The sequence below is a fragment of the Oncorhynchus gorbuscha genome, linkage group LG06 (assembly GCF_021184085.1).
Source record: "Oncorhynchus gorbuscha isolate QuinsamMale2020 ecotype Even-year linkage group LG06, OgorEven_v1.0, whole genome shotgun sequence".
Taxonomy (NCBI): domain Eukaryota; kingdom Metazoa; phylum Chordata; class Actinopteri; order Salmoniformes; family Salmonidae; genus Oncorhynchus; species Oncorhynchus gorbuscha.
Window position 1 is genome coordinate 10,813,913 of NC_060178.1, and position 20,827 is coordinate 10,834,739.

At 47.0% G+C, this 20,827-nt stretch overlaps 1 protein-coding gene across 6 annotated transcripts in view; it reads right to left on the bottom strand.

Moving 5' to 3' along the window:
• Positions 1–767: 767 nt before the first annotated feature.
• Positions 768–20,827, bottom strand: part of LOC124037518 (inositol hexakisphosphate and diphosphoinositol-pentakisphosphate kinase 1-like) — a 100,233-nt gene continuing 80,173 nt past the window's right edge. For 4 of the 6 annotated variants that reach the window (XM_046352304.1, XM_046352301.1, XM_046352302.1 and 1 more), the window contains 4 exons: positions 16,726–16,788; positions 8,393–8,530; positions 2,085–2,168; positions 768–1,021 (listed from right to left, as the gene is read on the bottom strand). In XM_046352304.1, coding sequence (XP_046208260.1) covers positions 939–1,021; positions 2,085–2,168; positions 8,393–8,530; positions 16,726–16,788 — 368 coding nt within the window. In that variant the 3' untranslated portion in view covers positions 768–938. The remainder of the gene's footprint in view (positions 1,022–2,084; positions 2,169–8,392; positions 8,531–16,725; positions 16,789–20,827) is intronic. The other 2 variants (XM_046352305.1, XM_046352303.1) reach the window with 1 other exon arrangement.

Consider the following 20,827-nt stretch of genomic DNA (forward strand, 5'->3'; position numbering starts at 1 on the left):
ACGATATGTTTTGTATGAAGTTGTATTCATAACGATATGTTATGAAGACAGTCTAAAAGACAGTCAGCTACTTCCTCTGGAGTGGTTTACCCTTGAAACACTGTAAAATAATTAGATTCAGTAACACTGATTCTCGTTGTAAGGGAGCTGAGGCACGTGTGTATTGTTTATATGTTTGGTAGGTTGAAGGAGGTGTATGAAATATCTTTTACACTTAAAACATAACCAGTATGTGTATAGAAGGAGTTGTTATTTTGCGACAAAGTGGTATGAAAATGCTGTGTAGACAATGACAGGAAATAGTATCCCCATTGTATTCTACCCTTTCCCCCAAAATCATGTAAACTACGGAAACCCAAACAGTATACAAAAAGATAAAAGGGACAACACCAACAAAACTGGAGAAAATAGTCCATATTTAATCAACTGGCTCAACTAGCTCTGTGTTCCAAAGAATATGGTCAGCCCTGATTGAAAAGGCAGAACATTCTGAACCTGCCTCCTCTGAGAGAGGAGGTACTCGTGCACCGGCACATTTTGTGTGTGCTGTTCCATATAGAATAGGATTTGGATGAAGCATGGAAATAATCAGCTCCTGTTTCTCCCATCGTCTCTAATCAGCAGCCACAGTCTGAATCTGGGACAGACGGCAGGACAGCAGTGGGACAGACGGCAGGACAGCAGTGGGACAGACGGCAGGACAGCAGTGGGACAGACGGCAGGACAGCAGTGGGACAGACGGCAGGACAGCAGTGGGACAGACGGCAGGACAGCAGTGGGACAGACGGCAGGACAGCAGTGGGACAGACGGCAGGACAGCAGTGGGACAGACGGCAGGACAGCAGTGGGACAGACGGCAGGACAGCAGTGGGACAGACGGCAGGACAGCAGTCTGAATCCGGGACAGACGGCAGGGATCCGTCCAGCCTCAGGTCCGTCTATACACTGCAAAGGAGCCTGGGGATAGGCTCCCCTCGCTGTTGCTCAACTGGGGCAGAGTGTTGGTTGGACACACATCCGCCTGAGGGGAGGGGCTAGTGGGTTTTGGTTTGTTTTTGTCCACAAAATGAGACTGGGCGGTCCTTAGGGTCCAGCACTGTATGTGACTGATTAGTTTGAAAGCACTCACAGGCGGGTAGAAGTCATAGTGTGGATGGATGGGTGGGTGGGTGGGTGGGTGGGTGGGTGGACAGATGAATAGATGGGTGGGTGGGTGGACAGATGAATAGATGGGTGGGTGGGTGGACAGATGAATAGATGGGTGGGTGGACAGATGGGTGGACAGATGAATAGATGGGTGGGTGGATGGATTAACAGATGGGTGGGTGGACAGATGGGTGGACAGGTGGGTGGACAGATGGGTGGACAGATAAATAGATGGGTGGGTGGACAGATGGGTGGACAGATAAATAGATGGGTGGGTGGACAGATGGGTGGACAGATGAATAGATGGGTGGGTGGACAGATGGGTGGACAGATGAATAGATGGGTGGGTGGATGGATGAATAGATGGGTGGGTGGACAGATGGGTGGACAGATGAATAGATGGGTGGGTGGACAGATGAATAGATGGGTGGGTGGACAGATGAATAGATGGGTGGGTGGACAGATGGTGGACAGATGAATAGATGGGTGGGTGGACAGATGGTGGACAGATGAATAGATGGGTGGGTGGACAGATGGGTGGACAGATGAATAGATGGGTGGGAGGACAGATGGGTGGACAGATGAATAGATGGGTGGGAGGACAGATGGGTGGACAGATGAATAGATGGGTGGGTGGATGGATGAATAGATGGGTGGGTGGACAGATGGGTGGACAGATGAATAGATGGGTGGGTGGACAGATGGGTGGACAGATGAATAGATGGGTGGGTGGATGGATTAATAGATGGGTGGGTGGACAGATGGGCGGACAGATGGGTGGACAGATGAATAGATGGGTGGGTGGACAGATGAATAGTTGGGTGGGTGGATGGATTAATAGATGGGTGGGTGGATGGATTAATAGGGAGTGGACCCAGGTGTTGTGTTGTCCTCTAGTTTCTCTGTGGGATCCGGTGAGGGGGCTGTGGTCTACTCACTGAAGCTGAAATTTTTGTCTGGGTTCACTGAGGTGGGGGAAGAGGACCTTCCACTGAACACTGTGCTAGAGGGGCCACTGCTGTCTGCACACACACACACACAAAGAAAAAGAGACCCACACAAACATGAACATAAACAAGTAATTGTGATGGGATAATTATTTTGTACCTTCATTTATACATGTAAGTCAATTAAAAACAAATGATTATTTACAACGCGTCAAACATTATTAAACAACATATCAAATTTGAAGTGTAATATCAGTCACTCTACCGCCGGGCGAAACTCTACCGCCGGGCGAAACTCTACCGCCGGGCGAAACTCTACCGCCGGGCGAAACTCTACCGCCGGGCGAAACTCTACCGCCGGGCGAAACTCTACCGCCGGGCGAAACTCTACCGCCGGGCGAAACTCTATTGGTGTTGAATCTAATTTGTTTCCATATATATACAAATCACAGACGTATATTTAATTTCCCGTAAAACGGTTTACCTTCTGCAATGAATTCAGTCTACAGAGTCTAGTGAGAAAATAAACAAATGTCACGCCACACTCAAATGAGAACAAAGCTGCTATTCATCAGAGGGACACTTCTAACCTCCAGCATGCTTTCTACTCCTCCTCTACACCCTAATAAACATTACATGGGTTATTAAGACTGAAGAGAGACAGATAAAGCTATGGTTACTGCAAGTTCAATTTTGGGGCGAGAGTGAAAGAGAAAGGAGCGAGACAGAGAAAAGAGAAAGACAGAAATAAAGGAGAGAGACAGATAAATGAGAGACAGAAAGAGAGAGAAAGGAGAGACAGAAAGAGAGAGACAGAAAGAGAGAGACAGAAAGAGAGGAGAGACAGAAAGAGAGAGACAGAAAGAGAGAGATAGAAAGAGACAGAGATTAAGGAGAGAGAAAGAGATAAGAGAGACAGAAAGAGAGGAGAGAGACAGAAGGGAGACACAGAGAGAGAAAGGAGAGACAGAAAGAGCGAGACAGAGATAAAGGAGAGAGACAGAAAGAGAGAGAGAGAGACAGAAAGGAGAGAGACAGAGAAAGGAGAGAGACAGAAAGAGAGAGAGAGAGACAGAAAGGAGAGACAGAAAGATAGGGACAGAGAAAGGAGAGAGACAGAAAGAGAGAGAGAGAGACAGAAAGGAGAGACAGAAAGAGAGAGAGACAGAAAGGAGAGAGACAGAGAAAGGAGAGAGACAGAAAGAGAGAGAGAGAGACAGAAAGGAGAGACAGAAAGAGAGGGACAGAGAAAGGAGAGAGACAGAAAGAGAGAGAGAGAGACAGAAAGGAGAGACAGAAAGAGAGGGACAGAGAAAGGAGAGAGACAGAAAGGGCGAGACAGAGATAAAGGAGAGAGACAGAAAGAGAGAGAGAGACAGAAAGGGCGAGACAGAGATAAAGGAGAGAGACAGAAAGAGAGAGAGAGAGACAGAAAGGAGAGACAGAAAGATAGGGACAGAGAAAGGAGAGAGACAGAGAAAAGAGAAAGACAGAAATAAAGGAGAGAGACAGATAAATGAGAGACAGAAAGAGAGAGAAAGGAGAGACAGAAAGAGAGAGACAGAAAGAGAGAGACAGAAAGAGAGGAGAGACAGAAAGAGAGAGACAGAAAGAGAGAGATAGAAAGAGACAGAGATTAAGGAGAGAGAAAGAGATAAGAGAGACAGAAAGAGAGGAGAGAGACAGAAGGGAGACACAGAGAGAGAAAGGAGAGACAGAAAGAGCGAGACAGAGATAAAGGAGAGAGACAGAAAGAGAGAGAGAGAGACAGAAAGGAGAGAGACAGAGAAAGGAGAGAGACAGAAAGAGAGAGAGAGAGACAGAAAGGAGAGACAGAAAGATAGGGACAGAGAAAGGAGAGAGACAGAAAGAGAGAGAGAGAGACAGAAAGGAGAGACAGAAAGAGAGAGAGACAGAAAGGAGAGAGACAGAGAAAGGAGAGAGACAGAAAGAGAGAGAGAGAGACAGAAAGGAGAGACAGAAAGAGAGGGACAGAGAAAGGAGAGAGACAGAAAGAGAGAGAGAGAGACAGAAAGGAGAGACAGAAAGAGAGGGACAGAGAAAGGAGAGAGACAGAAAGGGCGAGACAGAGATAAAGGAGAGAGACAGAAAGAGAGAGAGAGACAGAAAGGGCGAGACAGAGATAAAGGAGAGAGACAGAAAGAGAGAGAGAGAGACAGAAAGGAGAGACAGAAAGAGAGGGACAGAGAAAGGAGAGACAGAAAGAGAGAGACAGAGATAAAGGAGAGAGACAGAAAGAGAGAGACAGAAAGAGAGAGAAATGAGAGACAGAAAGAGAGAGAGATAAAGGAGAGAGACAGAAAGAGAGAGAAAGGAGAGAGAGAAAGGAGAGAGAAAGAGACAGAAAGGAGAGAGAGAGAGACAGAAAGGAGAGAGAGAGAGACAGAGAGGAGAGACAAAGAGAGAGAGATAAAGGAGAGAGACAGAAAGAGAGAGAAAGGAGAGACAGAAAGAGAGACAGAAAGGAGAGAGAGAAAGGAGAGAGAAAGAGAGAGAGAGAGAGAGAGAGAAAGAGAGAGAGAGAGACAGAAAGGAGAGAGAGAGAGACAGAAAGGAGAGAGAGAGAGACAGAAAGGAGAGAGAGAGAGACAGAAAGGAGAGACAGAAAGAGAGGGACAGAGAAAGGAGAGAGACAGAAAGAGCGAGAGAGAAAGGAGAGAGACAGAAAGAGAGAGACAGAAAGAGAGAGACAGAAAGAGAGAGACAGAAAGAGAGACAGAAAGAGAGACAGAAAGAGAGACAGAAAGAGAGAAAGATAAAGGAGACAGAAAGAGAGACAGAAAGAGAGAAAGATAAAGGAGACAGAAAGAGAGAGAGAGATAAAGGAGAGAGAGAAAGAGAGATAAAGGAGAGAGAGAAAGAGAGAGAAAAGAGAGACAGAAAGAGAGAGAAAAGAGAGACAGAAAGAGAGAGAAATGAGAGACAGAAAGAGAGAGAAATGAGAGACAGAAAGAGAAAGGAGAGACAGAAAGAAAGGATAGAGAAAGAGGGACAGAGATAAAGGAGAGAGACAGAAAGAGAGAGACAGGGATAAAGGAGAGACAGAAAGGGCGAGACAGAGATAAAGGAGAGAGACAGAAAGAGAGAGACAGAGATAAAGGAGAGAGACAGAAAGAGAAAGACAGAGATAAAGGAGAGAGACAGAAAGGGCGAGACAGAGATAAAGGAGAGAGACAGAAAGAGAGAGACAGGGATAAAGGAGAGAGACAGAAAGAGAGAGACAGAGATAAAGGAGAGACACAGAAAGAGAGAGACAGGGATAAAGGAGAGACACAGAAAGAGAGAGACAGGGATAAAGGAGAGACAGAAAGGGCGAGACAGAGAAAGGAGAGAGACAGAAAGAGAGAGACAGAGATAAAGGAGAGACAGAAAGGGCGAGACAGAGATAAAGGAGAGAGACAGAGATAAAGGAGAGAGACAGAAAGAGAGAGACAGAGATAAAGGAGAGAGACAGAGATAAAGGAGAGAGACAGGGATAAAGGAGAGACAGAAAGGGCGAGACAGAGATAAAGGAGAGAGACAGAAAGAGAGAGAGAGATAAAGGAGAGAGACAAAGAGAGAGACAGGGATAAAGGAGAGACAGAAAGGGCGAGACAGAGATAAAGGAGAGAGACAGAGATAAAGGAGAGAGACAGAAAGAGAGAGACCGAGAGAGAGACAGAGATAAAGGAGAGACAGAAAGGGTGAGACAGTGATAAAGGAGAGAGACAGAAAGGGCGAGACAGAGATAAAGGAGAGACAGAAAGAGAGAGACAGGGATAAAGGAGAGAGACAGAAAGAGAGAGACAGAGATAAAGGAGAGACAGAAAGAGAGAGACAGAGATAAAGGAGAGAGACAGAGACAAAGGAGAGAGACAGAAAGAGAGAGACAGAGACAAAGGAGAGAGACAGAAAGAGCGAGACAGAGACAAAGGAGAGAGACAGAAAGAGCGAGACAGAGATAAAGGAGAGAGACAGAAAGAGAGAGACAGAGATAAAGAAGCTCACAGCAGCTGTTGAAACTAAAAGACTGGTGAAGGACCAAATTAATCCCCGCTGGAGGGGGTGGGGGGGGGCACCGACAACAATGGACCCCAGCGGCGAGGCAGAGATGGCTAGATAAAACTAAGGGGAGGGGGGGGGGGTTATTATCCCGAGTCCTACTTTTACAGAAGTCTTAAATTGATAGCGCCTCTCTTCTTGGCAAAGAAAGACTAAAACACAGCGCTCTTATTTAGTTAATCTGACAGTTTTAGGCTTTTTAAACGTCCTGCTCTGGGAAACCTCCGTCTCTGGTGCTGGTTGGCCTGGTAACCAATAGGCAACAATAGGCTCCAAACAGACTGTTTAATAAGACATTCATTTTGTTTTAAAACATTCTCTGTTGCCCCACTGAACACCAATGGAGATGTGCATTACTACTGTAGTGTTGAGTCCTAAAACGAACCCTTTTCCCTAGCCCTTAGCATCACTTTGATGTTTTCACATCTGAAGGGACTGAGTGGGTGTAATCTCAAACTAACCTACCCACGGGGTTGTGGTCGGACTGACATGCACCTGAACCTGCATTGATTGTAAAGTTTTGCATATGCATCTACTGTAACTCACTATAGCACTTTGAGAAGCAGAGATGCCAGGTTGGCCTACTGTAGCTAATTGGTACTCAAAAGAACACAGCATATTACTCTGTGGTACAAGTACAGTACGGTGATGTTAATGCTCAGTATTTAGTTTAGCGTTTAATATTCTCACATTTAAAAGAGCTAGATATGTTTTAAAGAAATATGTATGAAGACTGAAGAACGTGGACGTCGCTATACTCACACCTATACTCACACCTATACTCACACCTATACTCACACCTATACTCACACCTATACTCACACCTATACTCACACCTATACTCACACCTATACTCACACCTATACTCACACCTATACTCACACCTATACTCACACCTATACTCACACCTATACTCACACCTATACTCACACCTATACTCACACCTATACTCACACCTATACTCACACCTATACTCACACCAAAGTGGGCATTCGGGGGACCGGACAGGAGTTTCTGAGGAGGACAGAGCTTTCGGTGGGTGGGGGTAGATGTGTGTCTGGCTGTACCCCTGACTCGACGTGGCGAACAAGGCAGAGAGAGCTGGAGGGAAACGATCACGACGTGTCTAACGAGGCAGAGAGAGCTGGAGGGAAACGATCACGACGTGGCGAACGAGGCAGAGAGAGCTGGAGGGAAACGATCACGACGTGGCGAACGAGGCAGAGAGAGCTGGAGGGAAACGATCACGACGTGTCTAACGAGGCAGAGAGAGCTGGAGGGAAACGATCACGACGTGGCGAACGAGGCAGAGAGAGCTGGAGGGAAACGATCACGACGTGGCGAACGAGGCAGAGAGAGCTGGAGGGAAACGATCACGACGTGTCGAACGAGGCAGAGAGAGCTGGAGGGAAACGATCACGACGTGTCGAACGAGGCAGAGAGATCTGGAGGGAAACGATCACGACGTGTCGAACGAGGCAGAGAGAGCTGGAGGGAAACGATCACGACGTGTCGAACGAGGCAGAGAGATCTGGAGGGAAACGATCACGACGTGTCGAACGAGGCAGAGAGATCTGGAGGGAAACGATCACGACGTGTCGAACAAGGCAGAGAGAGCTGGAGGGAAACGATCACGACGTGTCGAACAAGGCAGAGAGAGCTGGAGGGAAACGATCACGACGTGTCGAACAAGGCAGAGAGAGCTGGAGGGAAACGATCATGTTCGCTACTAAACATCATAAAAGGTGGATGTATTATATGCCACTGAGAGAGACAGTGATGACTGACACCAAATATATTCATTTGTTTGCCTGGTCCCAGATCTGTTTCTCCAATCTTGCCAACACTTATGGTCATTATCAGGCCAATGGCCATAGGAGTTGGTACGACAGCATAAACAGATCTTGGATCAGGTCTGTATTGTAGAGGCTAGGTATGTCGTTCCTAGAATTAATGTTGTAGTTTCATGTAAATGCATCATAATGCTCAGTCTAGAATCTAGACATTCTATTCCCCATGTAATGTTAATGGGGGAGCCAACATGGCTGCCATAGAATGTTGTAGTTTCATGTAAATGCATCATAATGCTCATTCTAGATATTCTATTCCCCATGTAATGTTAATGGGGGAGCCAACATGGCTGCCATAGAATGTTGTAGTTTCATGTAAATGCATCATAATGTAGAAACTTCAATGGCCCAACTCTCTAAATGCATGTCTCTGACTAGAATGCTTACCTTTCATGGTCTTGGCGTGGGCATCGCTGCTATGCTCACACACGGCATTGAGAAACTTGTCCACCTGCTTGAGGGACAGCGAGTTGTGCAATGTCTCCAGCGGGTAGATAGAGGGCACCATGGAGCAGCCTTCAAAGCCTGCATGGGAGGAGACACACAAACACACGGTGGAACCACCCCTCCATCTGAGCTGTGAGACGTGGCGATACAGTAATATAGCACGTAGCCCCGCCCCCTTTCAATGTGACATCACTCAAAGGAGAAAGATAGACATTGGGCGTCCCCCAGGGCATTCTGCAAGGACCATGCCAAAATCCAGCCAGTCATTCACACAAAAGTACCAAGCCATAGAGCAGCTCGACCAAGGACAGGCTTTGCGTCTTGAAATGGCGTACAGTACACACGTCCTGCCCTGAGGCCTTGTGTTGTGTGACGACATGCTGTTCACACACCAACAGGCCTGTGCAGCCAATCAATCCTTTGACATACAGTGCAGCCCGAGATAACACCACAATGGAAGTGACAGCACCACACAAAAACAAGGAATGTATGAGGTCAAGCAATGAGTCATCCAGTCATCCATTTCCCAGAATGCATGCTGTCAGCCTTCTCCCCGAACTGTCCAACTTTTGTAACCTAAATCCCAACAGCACTTCGATGGCTTCCAAGGCCCGCATTTTGCAGTTTCCACCCCAACCAACTGACAGTTTCACTGAGATGAATCAACGTGTTCATGTCACAAATAACAAGTCAACTTGGTCAGGATGGACTTTCACCAACCCCCAAAAGAGTGTTGTTGTGATTGGTGAAGCCTTTTGTGGAGTCTGAGTTTGCCGAGTTTCAACCAGAAGCAGTTTTCAGCATCATTATTCACCTGGGTAAGACAAGGTCAGAGTACAACATGAGAGCGTTTTGCCTGCCTAAAATTCTCTGATAACGTCGCTAAAGAATATCAACCCAGACGTCTGCGGAGAAGGCCTGATAAGATCGCTAGCTTTCTGTTGTCATTCCCTTCCTCCCTCTGCTTGCCTCGCTGTCTCAACCCCTCCCTCGCTACGTGTTGCAGCCTACCACTCCGTAAGGATATTTAATTCAGCTCACACACACCAGATGTAGCAGAAGACACTGATGCTACACTGCGCCATTAATTTACTACCCGTGAAACAGAGTGGAAGAGCAAGAGAGGGAGAGAGCCGTAGTGAATTGAGATATGTAATGGGAAAAAAAGTGAGAGGAGGGAAATGGAAAAATAAAGTAAGATGAGAGAAGAAAGAAAAAACCATCAGGCTTTGACAATTCAAGTGTGCCCAGTCAATTACCTATGGAGATGTCATATTCCTATCAACCTCTTCCAAGTCTACCAAGTCATTTCCTGTCCAGCTACAGAGTTCTGGGGCTGATGTCTCGTACTCTCCTGTGGGGATGCGTAGGCTTAAAAGAGGGAAGCAGAAGCTCCAGATACTCCCCTAAAACTCTGTGGTTTAAGGACAGACTACCGCTTACTCGGCCAATTAAAATGAGGTGAGCCAAGATGACCTAGATATTCTTCGCAGATCTCAGATCTTAAATTTGGTCAAAATACCAAAACATCATTCATGAGAGCGAAGGGATTTTCAATGGTAGCCAGGAGGGCCTCCAAAAGTGCAGTCTCCACATCACTCCAATCAAGGGTCCATATGTAGAGCAACTAGTCTCCACATCACTCCAATCAAGTGTCCATATGTAGAGCAACTATCTTGACAGTCAGAATACCCAACTGGACTGTAAAAGGTCAAATAAGGGGTGCTTATATTTTTCCTGTTTCAAATATATGAAAGTGTGTGGTGTGAAATGCAAGTGTGTTTTTGTTGCATATCGCACTCCCCTGCAACACCCTCGGAGAGCGGGGTCACGGCCCTCGGAGAGCGGGGTCACGGCCCTCGGAGAGCGGGGTCACGGCCCTCGGAGAGCGGGGTCACGGCCCTCGGAGAGCGGGGTCACGGCCCTCGGAGAGCGGGGTCACGGCCCTCGGAGAGCGGGGTCACGACCAGGGATCAGCCAATATTGACGGCGACCCTGGGCCAATTAGGGTTAAGTGCTTTTCTCAAGGGCAGATCGACATTTTTCCACATGGCAGGGACTTTTTTTCTTTCTCATTTCACCGTAAAGATCTGGAAGAGAAAGCTGGCAAACATCCTTTTGGATTAAAAGTAGAGGCACCGTAGAGGCACTCTGGGAGGTCTACAGGGGGGGGGGCTGACTGAACATCAGACGGTTCCGGAAGAAGGCGCCGGTGGTAAGGGCACTGTTGCAGGTAGAGGGCCATGGCCCCCGTCCAGAGGAACAAGACAGGAGGACCGTGTCAGTGGAGAGCCCCTTCAGCACCTGGGCTACATGGTGCTAGTCTCAGGGCTCTGAGGAAGAGTAGTGAAAGGCTGTAGGCGGGTTCACAATATTAAAGAGGCTGTGACTCTCTCATTCAAAAAGAAACGAGGCGGCAGGTCCCAGGCTCTCTCCCATCCATTCGATAAGACAGATGGAGAAACATCTCACCGCTGTCCAGAGCTACAGTCTCTCCATCGTTGATGTTCGTGGGGTAATACACTTTGAAAGATGACAGGCATGTCAGTCAAAACACCTCCTTGCTGGTCACGATCACCAGTAAGTAAACAAGGCTTCTCAACATCAAAGAAAGGACAATGCTTTCTTTTCAGGCATAAAACTGAACTGCAACTACAAAACGAGGCATCAATGTTTTCATGTAGAATCCAAACAGGGTGAAATCTGGAATTCATAGAACGGTCAACAACCGGAACAGAGGCTTATGGGTAGTATCTACAGTGCATTCGGAAAGTATTAAGGGTCAACCAGAATACCAGACAACGGGAAAAGAGAGAATTATTGGTAATATGGGTAGTATCTACAGTGCATTCGGAAAGTATTAAGGGTCAACCAGAATACCAGACAACGGGAAAAGAGAGACTTATTGGTAATATGGGTAGTATCTACAGTGCATTCAGAAAGTATTCTGACCTCTTGACTTTATCCACATTTTGCTACGCTACAGCCTTATTCTAAAATTAATATCTCTCTGTACTATGCGCCATTTATTTTTCCCTCAATCCTGACTAGTCTCCCGGTCCCTGCTGCTGAAAAAAATCCCCACAGCATAATGCTGCCACCACCATGCTTCACCGTAGGGATGATGCCAGGCTTCCTCCAGATGTGACACTTGGCATTCAGGCCAAATAGTTAAATCTTGGTTTCATCATACCAGAGAATTATGTTTCTCACGATCTGAGTACTTTAGGCACCTTTTGGCAAATTCCAAGCGGGCTATCATGTGCCTTTTACAGAGGAGTGGCTTCCGTCCGACCACTCTACCATAAAGACCTGATTGGTGGAGTGCAGCAGAGATGGTTGTCCTTCTGGAAGGGTATCCCACCTCAACAGAGGAACTCTGGAGCTCTGTCAGTGTCGCCATAGGGTACTTGGTCACCTCCTTGACCAAGGCCCTTCTCCCCCGATTTCTCAGTTTGGCCGGGCGGCCAGCTCTTGGAAGAGTCTAGGTGGTTCCAAACTTCTTCCGTTGAAGAATGATTGAGGCCACTGTGTTCTTGGGGACCTTCAATGCTGCAGAAAGATAATAGTACCCTTCCCCAGATCTGTGCCCCACAATAATGTCTCTGACCTCTATGGACAATTCCGTCGACCTCACGGCTTGGTTTTTGCTCTGACATGCACTGTCAACTGTGGGACCTTATATAGACAGGTGTGTGCCTTTCCAAATCATGTCAAATCAATTTAATTTACCACAGGTGGACTAGAATCAAGTTGTAGGATCAATGGAAACAGGATACAACGGAGCTCAATTTCAAGTGTCATAGCAAAGGGTCTGAATAATTAAGATATTTCTCAAAACCTGTTTTCTCTTTGTCATTATGGGGTATTGTGATGTCATTATAGGGTTATTGTGTGTAGATTGAGGATTTAAAAAATATATTTAATCCATTTATAGAAGGCTGTAACACAACAAAATGTGGAAAAAGCCAAGGGGTCTGAATACTTTCTGAGGGCCCTGTACATCACCCCAGAAAGACAAAACAACTGCACAGACAGAGATATCTGCCTCAGCCAAGGACTAGTCGATCTCAGAGCTTTCCTTTGATCTAATGCATCTTTCATGCCAGCACAGTATTGTGACACCTTGACTGTGGATGGATAACTTCAAAATGGCAGAACAACCATCTGGATAGAGGTCTGAACCAAAGACAACAGTTGTTCATGAGCAGACGGAGAAGGTTGGTTACACGGATGAGGAAGTCTTGTTGAGAACTACAAGTCGTATGGATAGAAGCGTTACCGTGCCTCTAATCTGAGCACACACCTGTTCACGCTCGTTTCAAGAACTGGTATCACACTATGGAGTTAGGAGACACTACACCATTTGTCCACCTCACTTTTCGGTAACTACTGCCAACTTATACAGCTTTCTTTATACTTCATACTTGATGCAGGGCCAGGCGTTACTGAATCCAGCACACCTCTCGACATGGGCAGCACTGACCCTAAGTTAGGGCCTAATATAAAACCACTGATCACTGTAGCCACTGCAGTGAGTAGCTAGCAGAAGTTCATCCAAAACTCTGTCAACACAGACGCAGAAACCATGCATCGAATATCGCAATTAGTCTGGTCCATCCGGCCCTAGGACTGGGGGGGATTCCGGTCCTAGCACGGGACACGTCCGGGTCCGGTCCCAGTACAGGGGGACGTGTCCGGTCCTAGCACGGGGGGGGAAGCGTCTGGTCCTAGCACGGGGGGGATGCGTCCGATCCTAGCACGGGGGGGACGCGTCCGGTCCTAGTAGCCAGGTGACCCAGGCACTTGGATAACATCTAATACTGCTATTTACCTAGAATTCAATGCCAAATTCACTCAGTTTAACTGTGTGAGAGCCAGGCCCAGAGTCGGCAGTTTCAATGTGTCCCCTCTCCTTCGTCATTCTCCAAGCTACAGGAAAATACAATCAAGCGCAATTCACAAAACATTGACTTTTATCTGTACAGTAAAGTCATTGTGTCGGGCAAAAATTCTCAATTCAACCATTTACTTTCTTACCACAGCAGCTCAGGACCTGTACATTGTTTGAGAGATACCACAGCAGCTCAGGTCCTGTACATTGTTTGAGAGATACCACAGCAGCTCAGGACCTGTACATTGTTTGAGAGATACCACAGCAGCTCAGGTCCTGTTGTTTGAGAGATACCACAGCAGCTCAGGTCCTGTACATTGTTTGAGAGATACCACAGCAGCTCCTGTACGGTTTGAGAGATACCACAGCAGCTCAGGTCCTGATACGTTGTTTGAGAGATACCACAGCAGCTCAGGTCCTGTACATTGTTTGAGAGATACCACAGCAGCTCAGGTCCTGTACATTGTTTGAGAGATACCACAGCAGCTCAGGTCCTGTACGTTGTTTGAGAGATACCACAGCAGCTCAGGTCCTGTACGTTGTTTGAGAGATACCACAGCAGCTCAGGTCCTGTACGTTGTTTGAGAGATACCACAGCAGCTCAGGTCCTAATACGTTGTTTGAGAGATACCACAGCAGCTCAGGTCCTGTACGTTGTTTGAGAGATACCACAGCAGCTCAGGTCCTAATACATTGTTTGAGAGATACCACAGCAGCTCAGGTCCTAAGCAGCTCAGGTCCTAATACGTTGTTTGAGAGATACCACAGCAGCTCAGGTCCTGTACATTGTTTGAGAGATACCACAGTTTGAGAGATACCACAGCAGCTCAGGTCCTGTACGTTGTTTGAGAGATACCACAGCAGCTCAGGTCCTGTACATTGTTTGAGAGATACCACAGCAGCAGCTCAGGTCCTGTAGGTCCTGTACGTTGTTTGAGAGATACCACAGCAGCTCAGGACCTGTTGTTTGAGAGATACCACAGCAGCTCAGGTCCTGTACATTGTTTGAGAGATACCACAGCAGCTCAGGTCCTAAAACATTGTTTGAGAGATACCACAGCAGCTCAGGTCCTGTACATTGTTTGAGAGATACCACAGCAGCTCAGGTCCTAAAACATTGTTTGTGAGATACCACAGCAGCTCAGGTCCTAAAACATTGTTTGAGATACCACAGCAGCTCAGGTCCTGTACATTGTTTGAGAGATACCACAGCAGTTTGAGAGATACTCAGGTCCTAAAACATTGTTTGAGAGATACCACAGCAGCTCAGGTCCTAAAACATTGTTTGAGAGATACCACAGCAGCTCAGGTCCTAAAACATTGTTTGAGAGATACCACAGCAGCTCAGGTCCTAAAACATTGTTTGAGAGATACCACAGCAGCTCAGGTCCTAAAACATTGTTTGAGAGATACCACAGCAGCTCAGGTCCTAAAACATTGTTTGAGAGATACCACAGCAGCTCAGGTCCTAAAACATTGTTTGTGAGATACCACAGCAGCTCAGGTCCTGTACGTTGTTTGAGAGATACCACAGCAGCTCAGGTCCTGTACATTGTTTGAGAGATACCACAGCAGCTCAGGTCCTGTACGTTGTTTGTATAAGGCCCTGCCCCGCCCCCCTTTCGGAAAAGCTGACCACGACTCCATTTTGTTGATCACCGCCTGGTACGGCAACTGCTCCGCCCTCAACCGTAAGGCTCTCCAGAGGGTAGTGAGGTCTGCACAACGCATCACCGGGGGCAAACTACCTGCCCTCCAGGACACCTACACCACCCGATGTTACAGGAAGGCCATAAAGATCATCAAGGACATCAACCACCCGAGCCACTGCCTGTTCACCCCGCTATCATCCAGAAGGCGAGGTCAGTACAGGTGCATCAAAGCTGGGACCGAGAGACTGAAAAACAGCTTCTATCTCAAGGCCATCAGACTGTTAAACAGCCACCACTAACATTGAGTGGCTGCTGCCAACACACTGTCATTGACACTGACCCAACTCCAGCCCTCTCTCCATGCCCTCTCTCTCTACGTGAATGCCCCCTCTCTCTCTACGTGAATGCCCCCTCTCTCTCTACGTGAATGCCCCCTCTCTCTCTACGTGAATGCCCCCCCTCTCTCTACGTGAATGCCCCCTCTCTCTCTACGTGAATGCCCCCTCTCTCTCTACGTGAATGCCCCTCTCTCTCTACGTGAATGCCCCCTCTCTCTCTACGGGAGTGCCCCCTCTCTACGGGAGTGCCCCCCTCTCTACGGGAATGCCCCCTCTCTCTACGGGAATGCCCCCTCTCTCCGGAATGCCCCTCTCTCTCTATGTGAATGCCCCTCTCTCTCTCTGTGAATGCCCCTCTCTCTCTCTGTGAATGCCCCCTCTCTGTGAATGCCCCCTCTCTGTGAATGCCCCCTCACTCTGTGAATGCCCCCTCACTCTGTGAATGCCCCTCACTCTGTGAATGCCCCCTCACTCTGTGAATGCCCCCTCACTCTGTGAATGCCCCCTCACTCTGTGAATGCCCCCTCACTCTGTGAATGCCCCCTCACTCTGTGAATGCCCCCTCACTCTGTGAATGCCCCCTCACTCTGTGGATTCCCCCTCACTCTGTGGGTGCCCTCTCTCTCTATGTGAATGCCCCCTCTCTCTATGTGAATGCCCTCTCTCTCTATGTGAATGCCCTCTCTCTCTATGTGAATGCCCTCTCTCTCGTTTGAACACCAACCATCCCTTCAAATGAAATGAATAGATTCACTGACATGGTGATGAGTGATGGGACAGGTTTCATGTTAAAACCCTTCCATTCCTCACCCACCATATTAAATTAGTAGGTTTAGCATGAACTCAGATTTCATTGGGTCAAATTGAAACATCGCTCAAGAGTTGAACAAGAGGTTTTTGCCAGTTACTTCAGAAATAAAAGGATGTTTTTTGAAAGGCTATTAAAATAGCTGTAAACAACACATGGGTTATCCTCATCAAAAAGTAAACTGGAATGGTGGAGGGAGCTAACCGTCTCTCCAGAGAATGGGGGTTTTGAATGAACAGAAGGAGCATGTGATGATATGTACACACAGCCACACACACAAGGCGATTTATTCCACATACATATAGCCATCCTGTGGGAGAACGGTAGGGTCAGAGAGACGTGTATTAACAGGTGAAATCAGTGTCAAGGCAGAACACGGAGGGTGTTAAGAGTGAGGGTCCAAAACAAAACAGATGGTGAAGACAGGAAGTCTTGTGAAGTAGAAAACTCAAGAGAAATTGAGATTCCGGCATAATGACGTCATTATGCAGCCAATATCAAACCAAAATGGAGTTGTTTCCCCAAAAAGACATGCAAGATGAAGGGAAACTGAGTGGCGAGGTATATTTAAACGGACGTACCATTAGTCGGATGCCTGGCAAACGACACAGAAAATCTCTTTACTGCCGGCATAGAGAAGAGCTCTGAGGAAATAAGAAGGGTAATGGTGTTACTGGGGCCCGCAGGTTAACTGTGAACACGCTTGTACCCAGTATCTGAGGGCATACGTACGTGTGTGTGTGTGTGTGTGTGTATACGTACGTGTGTGTGTGTATACGTACGTGTGTGTGTGTGTGTGTATACGTACGTGTGTGTGTGTGTGTGTGTGTGTGTGTGTGTGTGTGTGTGTGTGTGTGTGTGTGTGTGTGTGTGTGTGTGTGTGTGTGTGTGTGTACGTACGTGTGTGTGTGTATACGTACGTGTGTGTGTGTGTGTGTGTACGTACGTGTGTGTGTGTGTGTACGTACATGTGTGTTTTCCTGACCCCATGTGTGTCTTCGAACTCTCCGAAGTAGAGCCCCTCTCTAATGTTGCAGCCTTATTATGTGTGCACTATGCATGTTTGTCTGTGTCTCTCTGTTGGTGGTGTGACGACCCTCCCACTCTGTCTGCCGTATTCTGTCTTTGTTCTTGTTTCCTTATTAGGATGCCGGTGGGCGGAGTTGAGGGTCGTCAGCTACATGGGAAACACCTGGGCCAGGTGTCTCCCAGGATAAATAGACCTCTTCCACATTCATGGAGGAGACTCTCTCCATGCAGACACCTGTTGTAGATTGTGTTGTGGTTCTTGGTGGCCGTTTGTTTGCTTTGGCACCTTTCATCACCCTGCATTATCACATTCATGCAAAACACTCACTTACACTACTGATTACTGATTACACACACCATTGTATATTATACTTAGTTACTTATTTAATAAATATATATTTTGCTAATCCTTATCTCCACGTTGTCTCCCTTTGTTACGGGCTTTGAGCCGGTTCGTGACAAGTGGGTGCTCGTCCGGGATCTTTGAACTATTGGTTTGGGAGACCGTGGAGGTACGTGTTTGGTTTGAATATGGTGTTTGAGTGTGATCGGCCCAGTATTGGTTGCCTTTGTTGTTTGGTTTGTGTGCTGCGTTGGAGAGAGTATAATGGTTAGTTTCCAGGCCCTGCCTAGCCTGAACTCTTGTTCTACTTTCTATTGGGAAGTCAGTCTGAGGAGGTGAGTAAATCGGCTGTGTACCTCGGTAGGAGATTTGTGTAGGGTAGTGGAACTTGCTACCCAGAGCTATAGCCTTTTTCCCCTGATAGGCTTAGCGACGTGTTTCAATTTTGGACATGTTGGGCATGGTTAAATGTTTGTTATTTTTGTGTGGTGTCTGTGGACTGAGCAGTTGTCTCCGGGGCACGTCCGTGGCTTGGTGGAATTTGCCAGCATGCTGGGGAGTTCTCTTTCCTTGCCAGCGGGCTACAGTGCGTAAATACCCACCGCAAATCTGCACGAAGACTAGGGTTGAGTTATTGTAGGTTTTGGGGAAGCTCTGTATCTAATCTCTCTTCTGTGGTGCTCAGGGTGATTGTCATTTCTCTGGTTGTGGTCTGATGTGCTCAGCAGAGGGGTTGAGCAAGATTACTTACTTATGACTATGGTGTCTCATGTATACAAGTTCATTCTCTTTCCATCAGAGGACCTGTTAGAATTATGTACTTAAGAACAGCTGTTGAAGATCGCTGAACACTACAAGCTTAGATGATTGAAATTAGTGAAATTCTGTTTCGTTGGAAGTGACTATGAATCGTTGGAAGTGACTATGAATCGTTGGAAGTGACTATGAATCGTTGGAAGTGACTATGAATCGTTGGGAGTTGTAAAAATTAAGAAGGACCCTGATGTTCTTTTCGTTGGAGTTTGTAGCTGTTGGTCTTTTGTGCCATGTTCCTGAATGTTTACATGACTGACCATTGTTTCGGGTTGTCATGTTCTATCTTTCCTGTCTGTTCCCTCCTGGTCTTGTGTTCTTCTTTCCTCTTAAATATTGCTTCCTATGCGCAAAGGTTGCTGAGGTCTGAGGAGGAGGAGGTTGGTTGGGGCAGGTGGAGGTGTGAACACATAACCCTGTGTCAATCACCAATTTGGGACGCGGGAGGCCTGTGTCAATTTGGGACCTGTGTCAATTTGGGAGGCCTGTGTCAATTTGGGACGCGGGAGGCCTGTGTCAATTTGGGACGCCTGTGTCAATTTGGGACCTGTGTCAATTTGGGGCCTGTGTCAATTTGGGAGGCCTGTGTCAATTTGGGACGCCTGGGAGGCCTGTGTCAATTTGGGACGCGGGAGGCCTGTGTCAATTTGGGAGGCCTGTGGGAGGCCTGTGTCAATTTGGGACGCGGGAGGCTGGGATTTTGTTCCGGGGTCCTTGTTGGTCCCCGGTTTTATGGGGGGGAATGTGACGACCCTCCCACTCTGTCTGCCGTATTCTGTCTTTGTTCTTGTTTCCTTATTAGGATGCCGGTGGGCGGAGTTGAGGGTCGTCAGCTACATGGGAAACACCTGGGCCAGGTGTCTCCCAGGATAAATAGACCTCTTCCACATTCATGGAGGAGACTCTCCATGCAGACACCTGTTGTAGATTGTGTTGTGGTTCTTGGTGGCCGTTTGTTTGCTTTGGCACCTTTCATCACCCTGCATTATCACATTCATGCAAAACACTCACTTACACTACTGATTACTGATTACACACACCATTGTATATTATACTTAGTTACTTATTTAATAAATATATATTTTGCTAATCCTTATCTCCACGTTGTCTCCCTTTGTTACGGGCTTTGAGCCGGTTCGTGACAGTGGTGAGACATACGCAGTATGGGAAGGGCTAACAGAGGATTTGACAGAGAATGTGAAGGGAAAAGGGAGATACCTAGTCCGTTGTACAACTGAAACGTGTCTTCCGTGGATGAGTGAATGAACAACTCGGCTTCTGAATTCAGACAGAGTGACATTTATTTATTATTTCGATTTATTTAACCTTTATTTAACTAGGGCAAGTCAGTTAAGAACAAATTCTTATTTACAACGATGGCCTACCACGGGCCAAACCCGGACGACGCTGGGCCAAATTGTGCACCGCCCTATGGGACTCCCAATCACGGGCCGGATGTGATACAGCCTGGATTCGAACCAGGGACTGTAGTGACGCCTCTTGCACCGAGATAGCAGTGCCTTAGACCTCCTGCGCAACATTAGGCACTGGTGAATTGGGCTTTTGAAGAAGTTACCTAAAATGTCCTTTAGCTCGTTTTAAATCTTTCTGGAACACTGACCGACTGTTCCATGCCAAAATGATCTGAAACGTATGCTCTGAAACGTGAGATGAAACGAGATGAAACGTACGATGAAGGCAAGTGACATTGTTATATTAAAATACTGTAATCTGGATTACGCGAGGTGTATCTGTAAACACAATCATTATTGCTTATTCGTCTTTGTAACCTACCAGTGCATTACGAGAAATAGACGTTAGCAAAAACACACACTTTAAAACAATCGAGACAACCCCCCTCCCCACCCACCCATACATCATAGAAAAACATTGGTGTTATTTCAACACCCCACACTCTGTAGTCTCATACAAGCAAACAGTGAAGTAACATCTCAAAGCATAATATTAAAGCAACCGTTTCAAAAAGTGTGACATCACTTGCATAGTGGAAACAGTACACACTGCCACCCAGTGGACAACGTGGGGAACTTCAGTTCAACCCACAGTGGGACAACCTGTCCTCTCCACATGCATGGGGCAGGTCATACTGTATTGTCCTTTATGCCAGGGTTTTTAACAAATTTGCTATGGACAAACAATTCTTAGCATGTAATCACGAATGTGGTCACTGTCATGCTGTTGGGGGAGAGGGGGGAAAATCACTCAAGCAGAGGATTGCTCTAAAGCAGGCCTGTCAAACGACTAAAACCACATTGAAAACTGTAGAACTGATAATGGACCTGAAATTCATAAACAGTTTCTTGACTGTGCCCGACGTGCTAATAATTACCCGAAATGAAAGCTAGCACAGTCAGGGAGCATAGAAAATTCGCCCACATTTCTTTGGCAAATTTTGACGGCGAGGTCACAACCGATTTTCAGTGTGGCTCTTCCTGGAACTGGTTGAAGAGCGAATTAGTTCGACAGCGCTGCTCTTA